General features: G+C 46.1%; 4 protein-coding genes across 4 annotated transcripts; 3 read left to right on the forward strand and 1 right to left on the reverse strand.

Moving 5' to 3' along the window:
• The first annotated feature begins 355 nt into the window (after positions 1–355).
• Positions 356–2,275, forward strand: KVR01_012036 (uncharacterized protein). Its single transcript, XM_044792588.1, has one exon. The coding sequence runs from the start codon at positions 592–594 to the stop codon at positions 2,104–2,106; it is 1,515 nt and encodes a 504-aa protein (XP_044639117.1). The 5' UTR covers positions 356–591; the 3' UTR covers positions 2,107–2,275.
• Positions 2,276–3,996: 1,721 nt separating this feature from the next.
• Positions 3,997–4,571, forward strand: KVR01_012041 (uncharacterized protein; the record flags this gene model as incomplete). Its single annotated transcript, XM_044793255.1, has 2 exons — positions 3,997–4,334; positions 4,403–4,571. The coding sequence occupies 2 exons, from the start codon at positions 3,997–3,999 to the stop codon at positions 4,569–4,571; spliced, it is 507 nt and encodes a 168-aa protein (XP_044639122.1).
• A 1,602-nt stretch (positions 4,572–6,173) lies between these two features.
• KVR01_011820 (uncharacterized protein) lies at positions 6,174–7,865 on the reverse strand. The gene is made up of 2 exons (XM_044789378.1): positions 7,229–7,865; positions 6,174–7,142 (listed from the first exon to the last, which is right to left on the reverse strand). The coding sequence occupies exons 1-2, from the start codon at positions 7,775–7,777 to the stop codon at positions 6,720–6,722; spliced, it is 972 nt and encodes a 323-aa protein (XP_044638901.1). The 5' UTR covers positions 7,778–7,865; the 3' UTR covers positions 6,174–6,719.
• A 2,140-nt stretch (positions 7,866–10,005) lies between these two features.
• KVR01_011885 (uncharacterized protein) lies at positions 10,006–12,168 on the forward strand. The gene is made up of 3 exons (XM_044792809.1): positions 10,006–10,538; positions 10,598–11,044; positions 11,101–12,168. The coding sequence occupies exons 1-3, from the start codon at positions 10,360–10,362 to the stop codon at positions 12,008–12,010; spliced, it is 1,536 nt and encodes a 511-aa protein (XP_044638966.1). The 5' UTR covers positions 10,006–10,359; the 3' UTR covers positions 12,011–12,168.
• Positions 12,169–13,490: the final 1,322 nt, after the last annotated feature.

The raw sequence follows: 13,490 nt of genomic DNA on the forward strand, positions 1-13,490 counted from the left end.
GGAATGAAAAAGTTGGCGCCCCAACTTCGACTGTTTCTGGCTGTCAACTGGTGGGGACCTTCAGAACTTCATTGGGGCTGTGCTGTTTCCGGCCACAATGATCCTCTTCTAGTTACTTTACTAAATACATGGCCAACTGCTAGTATTACTCAGTAGGGTAATTGAAAAGATGAAAAACGTAACCAGTTTGGCTGGTGATGCGCGAGTGGTTGGTTCAGATGAGCGAGACCGTGATGTTTGTGCCAGCTGATACGCTCCGCTCTTTACAGCTGGCAACAGCTGGCGCCTCATTAAAGTTTCTGACGGGCCCCTTCGGCTACGTGACCTTAATCGAAATCCCCAATCTCACCTCCATCAACCATCAATAACTTTCCGACTTCCCGTTCGTTTTGGCATTCCTCTTCACGTCGCTCTTTAAACTTCGAGATGTAGCTGTAATGTTTTCTCTTGCCCATTAATTCCTCGTTCGCCGACTATAGGTGCCTCCCATTGGGTCGTGCCGCACGCGCGGCGCTTGTCGTTCATGCGACCCCTTTTTCCTCGGTTCCGACTTTTTCTCATTGGGCCGATTAAGCCCCGAAAGCCGAACCCATGGCCCAGCCGTTCCACGCCGGAGGTGCCGTCCCGGCTTTCAGACTCACGGAGCCGTCCATCCAGGGCCTCCTCGGGGCTGTCACTGCGTACTGGCCGTCACTCGCCCACCTGGATATCACTCGTCTCGGGTCCCTCATAGCAATCGCCGGCGTCATCCCGGCAGCGTGGCGGCTGCTCCACGGCGCCTGGAGGGAGACATACAGCTGGATCAGACAATTCTTTGTCGCCTCTGTCACCATACCTGGCCGAGACCCTCTGAACAAGAGCGTTGTCAACTGGGTGTTGACTCATGTCGTCCAACCCCGGAATAATACGCGCTTCTTCACCGCCCGCACGGAAATCAGAGACAGGCTCGGTCGCGGAGATGTGCCTGACTCCGCGTCGCTTAAGAAGACGCAGAGACAGGTCCAGTACCTGCCGCACTTCGAGACAGTATGGTTCTGGAAGGACGGAAGTGTCTTCATCGTCCACCGGTCCCTCGAGAGCTTCAATGCGTCCATGTGCGACCCGGGGTACGACGGGATCGGGGGCGAGGACCTCACCATCAGCTGCCTGGGGCGGTCGGCCGAGCCCATCCGCTCTTTGGTCCAGACGTGTCGCGACTTTGCCGACCAGCAGACCCAGTTCTATGTGATGATCTACTCACGAGACCGGTACGGAATCTCGTGGCAGCCCAAGTCAAGGAAGCCTATCCGCCTGCTGGAGACAGTCCACTTTGACGAGGACGTCAAGAAGAGCCTGCTGTCCGACATCCGAAAGTACCTCGATATCGAGACACAACGGCGCTACCAGAGCAGGAGCATGCCATATCGGAGGGGCTACCTCTTTTACGGTCCTCCGGGGACGGGAAAGTCCTCGCTGTCCACTGCGCTCGCGGGCGAGTTCGGCCTCGACCTCTACGAAGTCAAGATTCCCAGCGTGGCCTCGGACGCAGACCTGGAGCAGATGTTCCAGGAGATTCCGCCCCAGTGCATCGTCCTCCTCGAGGATATCGACGCGGTGTGGGCTGGCGACCGCGACCTGCCCGACAGGGAGGACAGGACGATCGGGTCGAGCGGCAGCCACAGCCCCAGGTCGAACTGCACGCTCTCGGGGCTGCTGAACGTCCTGGATGGGGTTGGCTCGCAGGAGGGCCGCATCGTCATCATGACGACGAACAAGCCTGAGCTGCTTGACCCGGCTCTGATACGACCAGGCCGCGTGGATCTCAAGGTCCACCTAGGCAATATCAGTCGCAAATCGGCGATGGAGATGTTCATGCGGATGTTTGCTTCTGACGTGCGGGGACCATCCGTGGATATGGACGTGGACGCACTCCAGCGGTTGGCGGCCGAGTTCTCGAAGCATATCCCAGAGGGTGAACTCACGCCCTCCCAGCTCCAGGGCTTCTTCCAGATGCACTTGGACAATCCTATCGAGGCGGTATCCGGGATATCAACGTGGGTGGCTAGGGAATCATCGAGGGATACAATAGAGGACGACATTGAGATCGTCACGAGGGGGAAGGCTTGAATTATGGTCAGCGACTCGAGCGCTGCCGCCTAGACTTGTACTATATTGTATCTTATGTTGCATTAAAGAGACTGGCGTTATTGGCTTTGCATATCAACAGGTTGGAGAGTCACCGACTCTTATTACTATTTGTTCCTACGAAAGGAGAAGAATCGCGATTTTCCTCAAGGCTTCATTGGTACACCATGATAACCCACGACATTCAATCCCACCAGTAGACATCAATATTGGTTCGTCAACGCCTTCTTGAAGACGTAATTTGCACAACTTGTAAAACTATTTTAGACAACGGGCCCTACCGCTGGAGTTGAAGCCAAAGATAATATTACCCTCAAGAAATCCCCCAGTTCCGCAGGTGCGAATCCACAGGTTGTATTACCAAGAAAGTGGACCCGGAACTGTCGGAAACCCAGGCTGGCAAAGCTACGCCGACGCGATCGTTCGAGACAAAAACGAACCACGAGGGCCGCCGGAGCATCGACAACGCATACGAAGTCTCGCTGGGAGCGGTTCCTGAAGTCGATCTTCACAGACGACATATTAATCGCCATGAATGGCGTGTCAAGATTGTTCCGAGCGCGCATGCCCCGCGACGAATTCCAGGGCTGGCACTGGCTCGATGCCAGCTGGAGAGGATGGATTGTTGGTCATGTCGATTTGATGGTAGTATCACCTGGTGTAGTTTTGGTTCTAGCTGGTTCCCAGTGTCTGCAATGCGACCCGATTTATCGAATTACGCGTAGAGGCCTCAAGTTGACAGACGAGGTTTCTAGATACCTACTTAACTAGGTAGCTAAAGTCGGCACGCGCCGTCCCGTCTCAACTGTGGTCTGCCATTCCTCCGGGGTCGCCGACGATTCTGGGGTTCTGGAAGTGGTTTCGTTTTTAATCCCCACACATGTAAAATGTACGTGGCGCCTTCATACAGTGGTAAACGCTCAAGACCCAGCGTTTGAAGAAATACGGTGCCAATAACAGTGGAAAGAGAATACAGTATGGAAAAAGTGGGCAGACAAGCAATGAATCAGACCTCTGGCTACCCAGCTGGACGATTCATGATCTTATGAATAACATCTTCTTTGGACGTGTCCTCAGTGTTAGGAGTCATAGATTAATAATAGCTAACAGATACTGCGATGAGTAAGCATTTTCATTTCAATTCATTTGCAAGTGATTGCGAGATGGCAGCGTGAATGGATGTAAAGCGGCCTCGGCGAAGAGGTTCCCGCAGTCCTAACACTGCATATTATGGCCGAAGTCGCCGGTTAATCATTCTACCGGACGGTTGGAACTTGGCACACGCGTTCCTCTAGCTAGCGCCACGGCTTCATACCCGGTCTGGGGTATCGCACATGGACAACTCTAAAAGGTCCAAAGGGGGATAATGTCCATGCCCAGCTTACTAGCTGCCTTTGATGCCTGCAAAGAGTATTGGTCACACACACCATGTAGGCGACTCATAATTTCCGCCGAGCAGGACGCGCAAGCGGGCGATCGCGTGTTAGGAATGGCTGGATGATCATTCATACCTAGGTACATATGTAAGCCCAAACGCGGAAACAAATAAGAGTGCTAAACACGAACCCGCGATTTATTCATCAGGTTCAGGGATCAAAGTTAAGAGGCATGCCTGCCAGGGCCCTACATAGCTTACCGCCCGGATTTACAAACGTCCTGGAGGACATACATGTCGCCTTCATGATATAAGACCCTCTGGCAACCCCTTAAGAAGCAGGAAACAACAAAGGTGAAGTAAACAACCACTGCACGTCACATTTCACGATCTTTCTGATTGCCGTCGAAGGAAGCACATCTTCCCAGCCAGAATCGAAGACCACCCGCCGCTCGCTAAGTGTATTCACCAGGCCGCTCCGCGAAATAGAAAAAGAAATGCAGATTTCACTCCCCTCCCTCACCCTGCTGTTCTCCAGCCTCGCCGCAGCGCAGAGCTCGGGCGGCGCAGTCCCGACGCTCTCGCCCTACGAGCAGATCCGGAACACTCTCGCCCTGGAGGCCTTCCTGCTTGACACCAGGGACCTGACGAACCTGGGGCTCGTGTACGCCGACGATGCCTCGGTCAACTTCCCAACTGGCGGCGCGCACAGCGGCCTTGCGGACATCATTGCTTTCGAGCAGGACGCATTGAACAACTCCTTCACACTGGTGCATACCTATGTGAACAGCCTGATCACGTTCAACGAGGACGGGACGGCAAACGCTACCAGCTAGTAAGTAACCATGCCAGAGAAGCTTTTCAACGAGGTACCCATTTACTAATGTGGTCTGTTACCCGCAGCGCGACATGGAACAAGCTTGGTGTTGTGAATCCAGGCTACGCGCAGCAGACGTGGGCCAAGTACTTTGACACCTTTGTCGAGGTGGACGGAACGTGGAAGTTCAAGAACAGGGACGTCAAACGCATCTTTGGGCCCATCTCATCCAACCTGACGGCTGCCGGGCTCTGATTTAGTTTGAACAGCCTGAACAATATCTAGATCTTTTGATGTTTTCTCTTTTTCTCACATATATGCCATTCAAACAGCGGGTTCACCCGCATCTCTGGCATTTTTGCCCCGTTGCGGATTCAATCATGGCAACCCACCGTTTCGTCATCTCCCCAGGCGTCTTCTGGACCCTCGTAGTTGGCCATTTAGACAGTTCTGGATCACACTACCGACTGCACCTGCAGCTTCCCTCGCCCGTCAAACCTCGCACCAGCCTGAACATCATGAACGAACCTAAGGGCCTCCGAGGCAGATATAAACACAAGTCGACCGAGTGACCCCTCCTCAGTGCTGGCAATCCCCTCCCAGTTCCACTCGGCATTGGGGAAGATCTCGCCCGTCTCGGACAACATGTCTCCACACGCCCAGACGCCCAGTGTGGGTCTGCCGACTCCACAGAACACCTGGTCTTGCTCGCCTGTAATATTGACGAGCACGGGCCTGGTATTGGCTGGTGCGACCAACAGGACGAAGGCGCCTAGGTACTCTCCTGCAGCGACGACGTCTTCCCACTCCCAACAAATTTGGGCGAGCTTTTGATCAAAGTCGGCTTCGTCGTGGGCGCTGAAGAAGGTGTTGGGTCGGGCTGTTTCGTCCGATGAAGTCAAGTGAGGGATTAGGCTTCAGTAGGTTTCATGGCACATGGAGAGAGCCAAGAGTAAAGTGGTTCTGTTGCATCGTGGGGAGAGCAAGGGGACAAGAGCTAGCCAGGTCTTGCATAAAATGGAGAAGTAATATCTCAGAACCCGTCAGCAAAGACTGCGCTGGCAGGTCGGGGGTTCTGGGCGTCGATAACTAAGTACCGGGATACGGCGGAAGGATGCGCTTGGCGTCACCCGTAAAGATGCTCGTGTTCAAAAGATCAAGATGTGGTCCGGAAATGTACAGTCAGTATAAACGGTCACTTTCAAGTAGGACAAGCGGTAAGCTCACTCATACTTTCGTTGATTGCCACGGGGTCCAGGTGGGAAGAGCGCCCATGCCCAAGCGGTCGATTCGCATTGTATGATCTGAGGTAGTTGAAGAACATCAGCGCACAAAGATTTGATGATGGTACTGTGATCGAGGCCGATACTTAGAACCCTGACTATTGCCGTAATATCTCCAGGAATATATTACGTGCTTGTGGCTATCCTATCCTAGGGTAGTAGTGCCCAGGGGCCAGACCTTCGGTTACCCCCTATGCCTTCAAGTTCTGGCGCCAGCAATTGGTAAGCAGAACCCAAACCCGTGGGTACCTAGAAACAAGTTTAGACATGATATGCCTTTCTGAGTGCCGAGTGAGCATTACTTCCCTTTGCTGACCAGTAATCCCTGTTCGATGTGATAGAATCGAACATTAGTTGCAGGTTGCTGCTATTTTCATTCTTGGCCGTTGGTTCGCACTAATATCTGGCAATTTTATCAGTCCCATTGACTTGGGTGGTGGTGTACCTCCCATACACTACTACATTGTATACAGCGGATTGGATGAAGGAAGAGATAGACTGGTTGTAGTTACTGAGATCAACGTCTGAGAACTGACCAATATACTGCGATGGTAAAAAAAGTAGACTGGATTCTCAACATTTGAATGTTCTCAACCATGATGTGCATGTACCTTGATCATTCACTGGGACTGAACGTGACCACTGGGTCTCTCTCGGTTTATGATGCCACTTCTCGCCGCCGGAGAGTTATATTGCACTACTATAGATGCAAGAGCCCAGCATTGCCAATAATAAGGTTTAGGTAGACCCAACAGCAAGAACACCTCACGTTCCGTGCACGGCGCATAATCTGAGGAGTTGCAGCCTTATTATGCTGGTCTGACGCCCAGAGAAACAGGACTCGGAGCGGCCGGGTCATACGTGTGCTCTTGCAGGCTTTGCGACATTGCGCCGAGCAGGTGTATGCTGAAAGTGCGTAATTCGGCCTGGATATTGTTGATTATGAATCAAGCCCTCTATAAGTCGGTAGCCAACATTTGAAGCTATATGTATACGCGGCTATCGGGGAAATGTCACATCGCCCGCGGCAAATCTGAGCCCCTGGACCACCATGACGGACGTCGAAACTGTCAACTCAAGAAGTACAATCCGAGCATGCAGATTATCTTTGCCATCTAATTCAATAGACGAAATTGTACTTCCTCGCTGCCAGTTTCTCAATCAGCGACGGCCAGATGTAATACAAGTGATGGGCAAAAACATATGGGACCCGAGGCATGATCACGTTGCCCCTCACACCATTGTCGACGGCACCGATGCACTGGGCTGCAACGTAGCCGATCTTGAGCCCGTGCTTGTTTGGGTCGGCCTCCCGCACAGGGCCGGAGTCGACGGCTGATGCGCGGAAGTCGCCTTCGATGGTAGCTGGTATGATGAAAGTGAAAGCGATGTCCCGGTGCTCTATGGCCATGGCCTGGTAGAGGAGCAGTGATGAGGCCTTGGTGGCGGCGTAGAGAGCCCGGGTCGGTGCTGGCACCAGAGCAGCCAGGGAAGAGACGAGCACGATGGCGGGCGCGGTAGATGTGCGTGTCAGCATGGGGATCTGTTGAGATGTGTCAGTCTCACAGTCTGTCATGAAGTCGTGAGAAGGTGGCGCCAAGGAAGGCCATGCCAATATTAACAACTCACAAATGTCAGCGCAGCAACCATGGGCCCATAGAGATTGCCCTGGACCGCCTTCGCAGTGATGTCAACGGCATCCTGGATCCCCTTGGCAGCAGCATCCTCGTGCTCCCCCTCAACCCCGGTGAGGGCCATCACGGGCTGCAGCGCCGACACGCCAGCACACACATGCACCGTGTCCAGGCCGCCCCACTCGCGGTGGATGGTCTCCCGGAGCCGCACCATGTCCTCGACGACGCTCAGGTCGGCCGCCACGCCGATGCAGCCGCCGTTGGCCCCATCGCCGCCGCCGCCGCTGCTGGTGATGATTCTGCTGCACTCAGCTGCCAGGGCGCTGATCTTGTCCGCCCGCCTCGCGACAACGCACACCCTCGCGCCGCGGCGGGCGTACTGCCTGGCGATGGCGTGGCCGACGCCGCTTGACGCGCCCAGGATGAGCACGCGTTCTGCCGAGGCTAGTTTTCGCCGCCGGGCGGTGATGCGCCTGAGTAGGTGGATGGTCGGGATGGCGAGAGCCAGCAGGGCGCCGAGGAGGCGCAGGCGTTGCGAGGCCATGGCGCACGGGGTGGTGTGTGCAGAGGTGGTAAGATCGTCGTGCGGTTTGGGTGAGTGTTGAAGGATTGATCTGTGTGTGGTATTTTTGAGATCGGCCGAGGCACACTGACGGGCATGTGAATCTAATCTATGCACCGGGTGTTGTAAACTTATCCCCACTCACCCTGCCCTGTGCCATATATACCCCTAACCCTGCGATAACAGTCTGATACCACCCTATGTGTTGATTCACTCCGCCATCTAGTGCAGTTGACCAGGTTATGGTCTATTTGTTGCATGGCTGACGCCCATGCAGAATGTAGCACAGGCTTCTTTGCCAAACCTATGTCAGTGTAAATGGCGGTGCTTGAGCGGCGGGGTACGAGTAGTAAATGGGTACCGTAGCGGAAGCCCGTGGCCCACTCCAATAGTTAGTAGGCCTTTTTATAAATAGCTAGAAAAATACCGTTATTAGTTAGCCAACCATAAGAAATTCCCTAACTATAAGTAGCCTCCTCCTAGTTAATTAGGCTTTAGTATGCTATCTAACTAACTTAAAATTAAATAGTAATTCTTTTTAATAAGGATAACTTCTTTATATTTTACTTAAAGTTCCTTTAAGTTTTTATATATATTCTTTTTATTTTAAGCCTTTTATAAATCTTTTTTTAAAAGGTAATATTTTATTCTTATTAGTATATCTTTTTATATAATTAAAAAGAAGAAAAGTATAAAAATACTTATTACTTTTTAAATACTTTTTAAGTCTAACTATTTTTTAAAAATTTAATTAATTAAGGGCTTTATTTCCTATCTATTTATAGTTAGCCCTCTATTTATAATTAGTTAACTAATAACAATATCTTTCTAACTACTTATAAGAAGGTCTACTAATAGTTAGATAGATCTATAGGTTTTTAGTATAGTATTTAAATAGTTTAATTATAGGTATGTGGAATCTTCTTTAGAATGTAAACTTTTAGGTGAATATAGTTAGTTTATCTTATTTATAAGATATTTTAGAAACTAATATAAAAACTTTTACTCTTATAGTATAATTTCTATTTAATAGAGGATATACTCTTTAATATTTAAGATAGTAGGAATTCTACTAACTATTAATATAATAGACCGTTTAGTTAAAAGACTATAATAACTAATTTAATAATTAGCTATTTTAATAGTTTATAGGTTTAGTTTTAAATATTAACTTTAGATTATTATAATCCCCTTTAAGGCTTTATAGAGTATTTAGATAGCTTAGAGATAGATTAAGTATTTATAAGAGGCTTAAAAATCTTTTAAATAGAATAGGTATTTATAGTATATTTAAGTTACTTTATTAGAGTAAATAGTCTATTTTAGTATTATAATTATAGATTATAAATACTGTATTTATTAGCCTATTAATACCTTAAATAAGATCTTTTTAAATATAGGGGCTTAAACCTACACCCTTTAAATTAGTTATTAAGATAGTAGGAATTCTATTAACTATTAATATAATAGATTGCTTAGTTAAAAGATTATAATAACTAATTTAATAATTAGTTATTCTAGTAGTTTATAGGCTTAGTCTTAAGTGTTAACTCTAAATTATTATAATATTATTAAGTATTAAAAAGTTTATTAAAATATAATAATATTATAAAAAAACTTTAAAAGGTTTTTATAAAAACTTTAATTAAAATAATTAACTAATTATATTAAAAAATTATTTATACTTAATATTATAATAGTTGTGACAGTCCTTTGTTAGGCTTAGTCAGCAGGGAAGGCATTCACCTATATAGGCCCTTTAGGCAACCCTCTAATAATTAGTTACTAGTAATTAACCACTTCTAACACCACTTCTTCTACCCTTATATACGTAAGCCTAGCTAATAAATATAATCCTATTAAAAATAAAAAATTTAAATTTAATAAAATTACTTTTATAATATTAATTAATTTAATATAAACTATTATATTTTAAATAATAAGTATATTTATAAAAAATAAAAAATAAATACTTTATAAACCTTTAATTTAAATATATTATTTATAAATTCCTTATATAAATAGTTTATAAAAACTACTGTATACCTAAATATTACTAACCTATTTAAGGAGTAGGCTAATAGGAAGGGGTAGAATAGGGGGCCTATATGTGATTTAAAAGAGACCGGCAATCGCCCAGTGGGCTGGCGTGCTGGATAAGCACCTTAAGCAGAAACAGAGCTTTGTCCACCTGCAGTAAACATTACCAACACAGTACTTCCAGCCGGTTTCATGCATGCTTACGGTTGCTGATAGGTTGGGTTGATTGATTACTGCCTGCTGGGTCGTACCAGCCAAGACTCGCACAGCCTACGCGGCAAGTACCCGGGTAGGTGACAGCATTTGGGGGCCGTTGGTAGACTACTTTCTGCCCACGAATGATATGTGAGACCTGATACCATCGATGCACGTTTCGCAAACCTGGATGCCGTGGGCCTTCTCCCTCAGTGGTCCCGCTTGATCGATATCGTAACTTCTTCTCCCTTAGTTTCCCCTCGCTTTCACTGGCCTCTCTGGCAAACATTGCAACTCACAGTCCACGATCCTTCCGCAGACTCTCCAAAATGCCGTCCGGCGTCACAGCCGTCTTTTGGGGCGTTGGCTTCCTATTTTTAGGGTTGCAGGTGCTGCTCAGGCTCACTCAGGATGGCAAAGAACCGAAGGCAATTGAGACGACCATCCCCTTCCTCAGCCCCATCATCGCAATGATCCGATACAAAGCCGACGTCTACACACGATTGATGTTCGTAACCTTTTCCTGATTTATTCTACCTGCACAGCTTCCGCTGACACGGAGACCAGGGACAAGTATGGCCTTCCGATCTACACCCTGCGAATGCCGGGTGCGCGGATCTATGTTGTTAATTCGACGAACCTCATCCCCGTTGTCCAACGACAATTCCGCACTGTTGCCTTCACGCCTTTTGCTGCTCGCGCTTTTAAGTATGCTATGGGAGGAAGTAAGACCGCAAATGACATAATGGCAACAGACATGACGGAGGACCACGGCTACTTGATGAGCTTTGACACGGCTATTCATCCAGCCGTTAGCCCCGGACCTGCACTCGATGCCATGAATCGGGCGTCTGTTCGAGCTGTTGCTGTTTCTCTCGACAAGTTGAGAAGACAAAGCCCGATCACAGTCGACATGTACAAGTGGATCCAGCATGAGGTCTTGCTCGCCACTACAGACGCAGTGTATGGGCCTCAGAATCCATACAGAAACCCGGCCATGGAGGAAGCATGGTAGTAAGTCTCTGTGACCTCATCCGGAGTGTGGAGGAATATGCTGACCAGAACCAAAGTATCTATGAGCCGAGAATTACCACCTTTATGCTCAATCTCCTCCCTGCAATCACAGCCAAAAGAAGCCTCAAGGCGCGGGAGTTAATGGTGCAGAATTTCGAGGACTATTTCAAAGCTGGCGGTCAAAACCAGGCATCTGAACTCGTTCGGCGAAGATATGAACACAATGTTCAGAACCACCTTGCTATCAGTGACATTGCGAGAACCGAGATCGGCGGTTCATTTGCACTCCTCAGCAACACCATTCCGGCCACATTTTGGCTTCTCTGGCAGATCCTTTCGGATCCGACTTTATTCAAGGACTGCCGTCAAGAACTGCTCGAAGGCGTTCAAGAGAGCGAGGGAGTTTGCAAAATTGACGTGGACTACATCAAGACCAGCTGTCCCATCTTCTTGTCGACCTTTCAGGAAGTTTTCCGTTTCTACGGTATCAACAACTCGGTCCGTATGGTGCTGGAAGACCACATGCTCGTTGGCCAGTACCTCCTCAAGAAAGGCAGCACCGTCATGATGCCAGCGCCTGTACAGCACAGTATCCAATCGGTCTGGGGCTCCGACGTCGCCAAGTTCAACCACAAGCGTTTTGTCCGCGCGCCTGGATCCAAGCGACACAACCCCGTGGCTTTCCGTGGCTTCGGCGGCGGAACGACTCTATGCCCCGGCCGACATTTTGCTACATGTGAGATTCTGGCCTTCGCAGCTCTCACTGTCTTGCAGCTCGAAATCATGCCCGTGAGGGGGAAGTGGACCCGACCGTCAACTGAGAAGACGTCCATGGCTGGTGCCATTCCGACACCAGACCATGACGTTAAGATCACCGTCCGGCCAATTGGTAGCCAGAGTTGGACTGCTGTTCTATCTGACTCTGACAAGCCCATCCCAATTTCTGTCGAGGACAACGACGAGTAAGATGGCGCGGCCTCAGGCGCCTGGGGATCTCTTTGCCTTTGAGAATACACACCGCCACAGTCTAGCATAGTACTCGGGTAGTCTCACCGAAGTTTGTTTCTTTGCCCATACAAGCGCAGACGCTCTGTGGCAGTGCTCTCGCAGTATGGGTAATTTTGTTTTACTTGAGCGACATCTTATCATATATAGCCTTTAAAACTTTTATATAAAATATTAAAACTTTTAAAGAGAGTTTTAAAAATAATTTATAAAAAAAATAAAAAGAATGTATAATAAGTTTATTCTCCTTTAAGTCTATATTTTTATTATTAATAATTACTAACTTTTTAATAATATAAAAAAGTATAATAAAAATAAAGAAGAAGGATTTAAAAATTTTTTATAAAAAGATTATAAAAATATATTTAAAGTTACTAAAAACTTTATATATAAAGTTTAAATTATTAAAGAAGAAATAAGTAGTTATATAAATTATTTATATTTTTAATTCTATTATTAAGTTAGAAGTAAATAGTTAGGGTCTTAAAAGGATAAATTATAATATATTTTTTAAAGATTAACTTAATTAAGTTTATTACATAAAACCTTTTATAGTAACTTTATAATCTATTATATTTATAACGCTATCTATTATTAGAAGATACCTTCCTATATTAGTACGTTAAGCTATACCTATTTGAATTAATATATTAAAAGTTAAAGTTATTATAAACTATAGGCTATCTAGTTTTAACGCTATTAAGTATTATATATAATATTATTATATAACTTAGGTAAGTTAGTTAAAATAGGTAAAGATAAAGCTACTATTTCTTTAATTAAGGATATATATAAGTTCTAGCTCTACTTAAGTAAACATCTATTAAATAAAACTACTTAAAAGTAGTTATTTAACTTATTAAACTAAGAGATAACTAAGTAAGGTAACTATACTCTATTATTTAAGTTTATAATTCTAATAGCTTTATAAAAAAAAATAATTATTAATAATTAAGTTTATAACTATATAAAAATAGATCTTTACTTTAAAAAGAAGTTATTAATATTTAAAATAATTAATATATTTTTTTAAAGAAGTTAAAGGATTATAAACTTAATTTAAAAGAAATTAAAATCTATAAGAATCTTAAACTTAAGCTTAAAGGCTCCCTTTTAGATTTAACTTCTTTAAAAAAAAATACTAAAAATATTTTTAAAAAAAGCTTAAATAAAGCTAAATAAAGTTATAATAATATAATATAGTTAAATAAAAAACTAGTTATAAAATTATAATTATAGATCTTTTAGCCTTATACCTAGAAGAGCTAAGTGGTTATATAGTATAAAGGAAAAATATAGTGTAGCTAAAGTTAATAAATCCTAATATAAGTTACAAAAAGACCTAAACGTTATTGGACTCCCTAGCCGGGGTGTTTAGTCATAGCCGAGGGCCGTCTTTGGCTCCATCCTTAAAACAGCACAAAACACAGCAGTCGGGTAT

This window comes from Diaporthe batatas, assembly GCF_019321695.1.
Source record: "Diaporthe batatas strain CRI 302-4 chromosome Unknown Contig00017, whole genome shotgun sequence".
In the NCBI taxonomy this organism is placed as follows: Eukaryota; Fungi; Ascomycota; class Sordariomycetes; order Diaporthales; family Diaporthaceae; genus Diaporthe; species Diaporthe batatas.

What these genes read in the sequence shown, in the direction of transcription:
- KVR01_012036 (XM_044792588.1), top strand. Translation starts at nt 592, where the DNA reads ATGGCCCAGCCGTTCCACGCCGGAGGTGCCGTCCCGGCTTTCAGACTC.
- KVR01_011820 (XM_044789378.1), bottom strand. Translation starts at nt 7,777, where the DNA reads ATGGCCTCGCAACGCCTGCGCCTCCTCGGCGCCCTGCTGGCTCTCGCC. An exon ending in TGGTTGCTGCGCTGACATTT is followed by an intron (nt 7,143 to 7,228) that starts GTGAGTTGTTAA and finishes ACATCTCAACAG; the next exon opens with ATCCCCATGCTGACACGCAC.
- KVR01_011885 (XM_044792809.1), top strand. Translation starts at nt 10,360, where the DNA reads ATGCCGTCCGGCGTCACAGCCGTCTTTTGGGGCGTTGGCTTCCTATTT. An exon ending in GACGTCTACACACGATTGAT is followed by an intron (nt 10,539 to 10,597) that starts GTTCGTAACCTT and finishes CACGGAGACCAG; the next exon opens with GGACAAGTATGGCCTTCCGA. An exon ending in GCCATGGAGGAAGCATGGTA is followed by an intron (nt 11,045 to 11,100) that starts GTAAGTCTCTGT and finishes CCAGAACCAAAG; the next exon opens with TATCTATGAGCCGAGAATTA.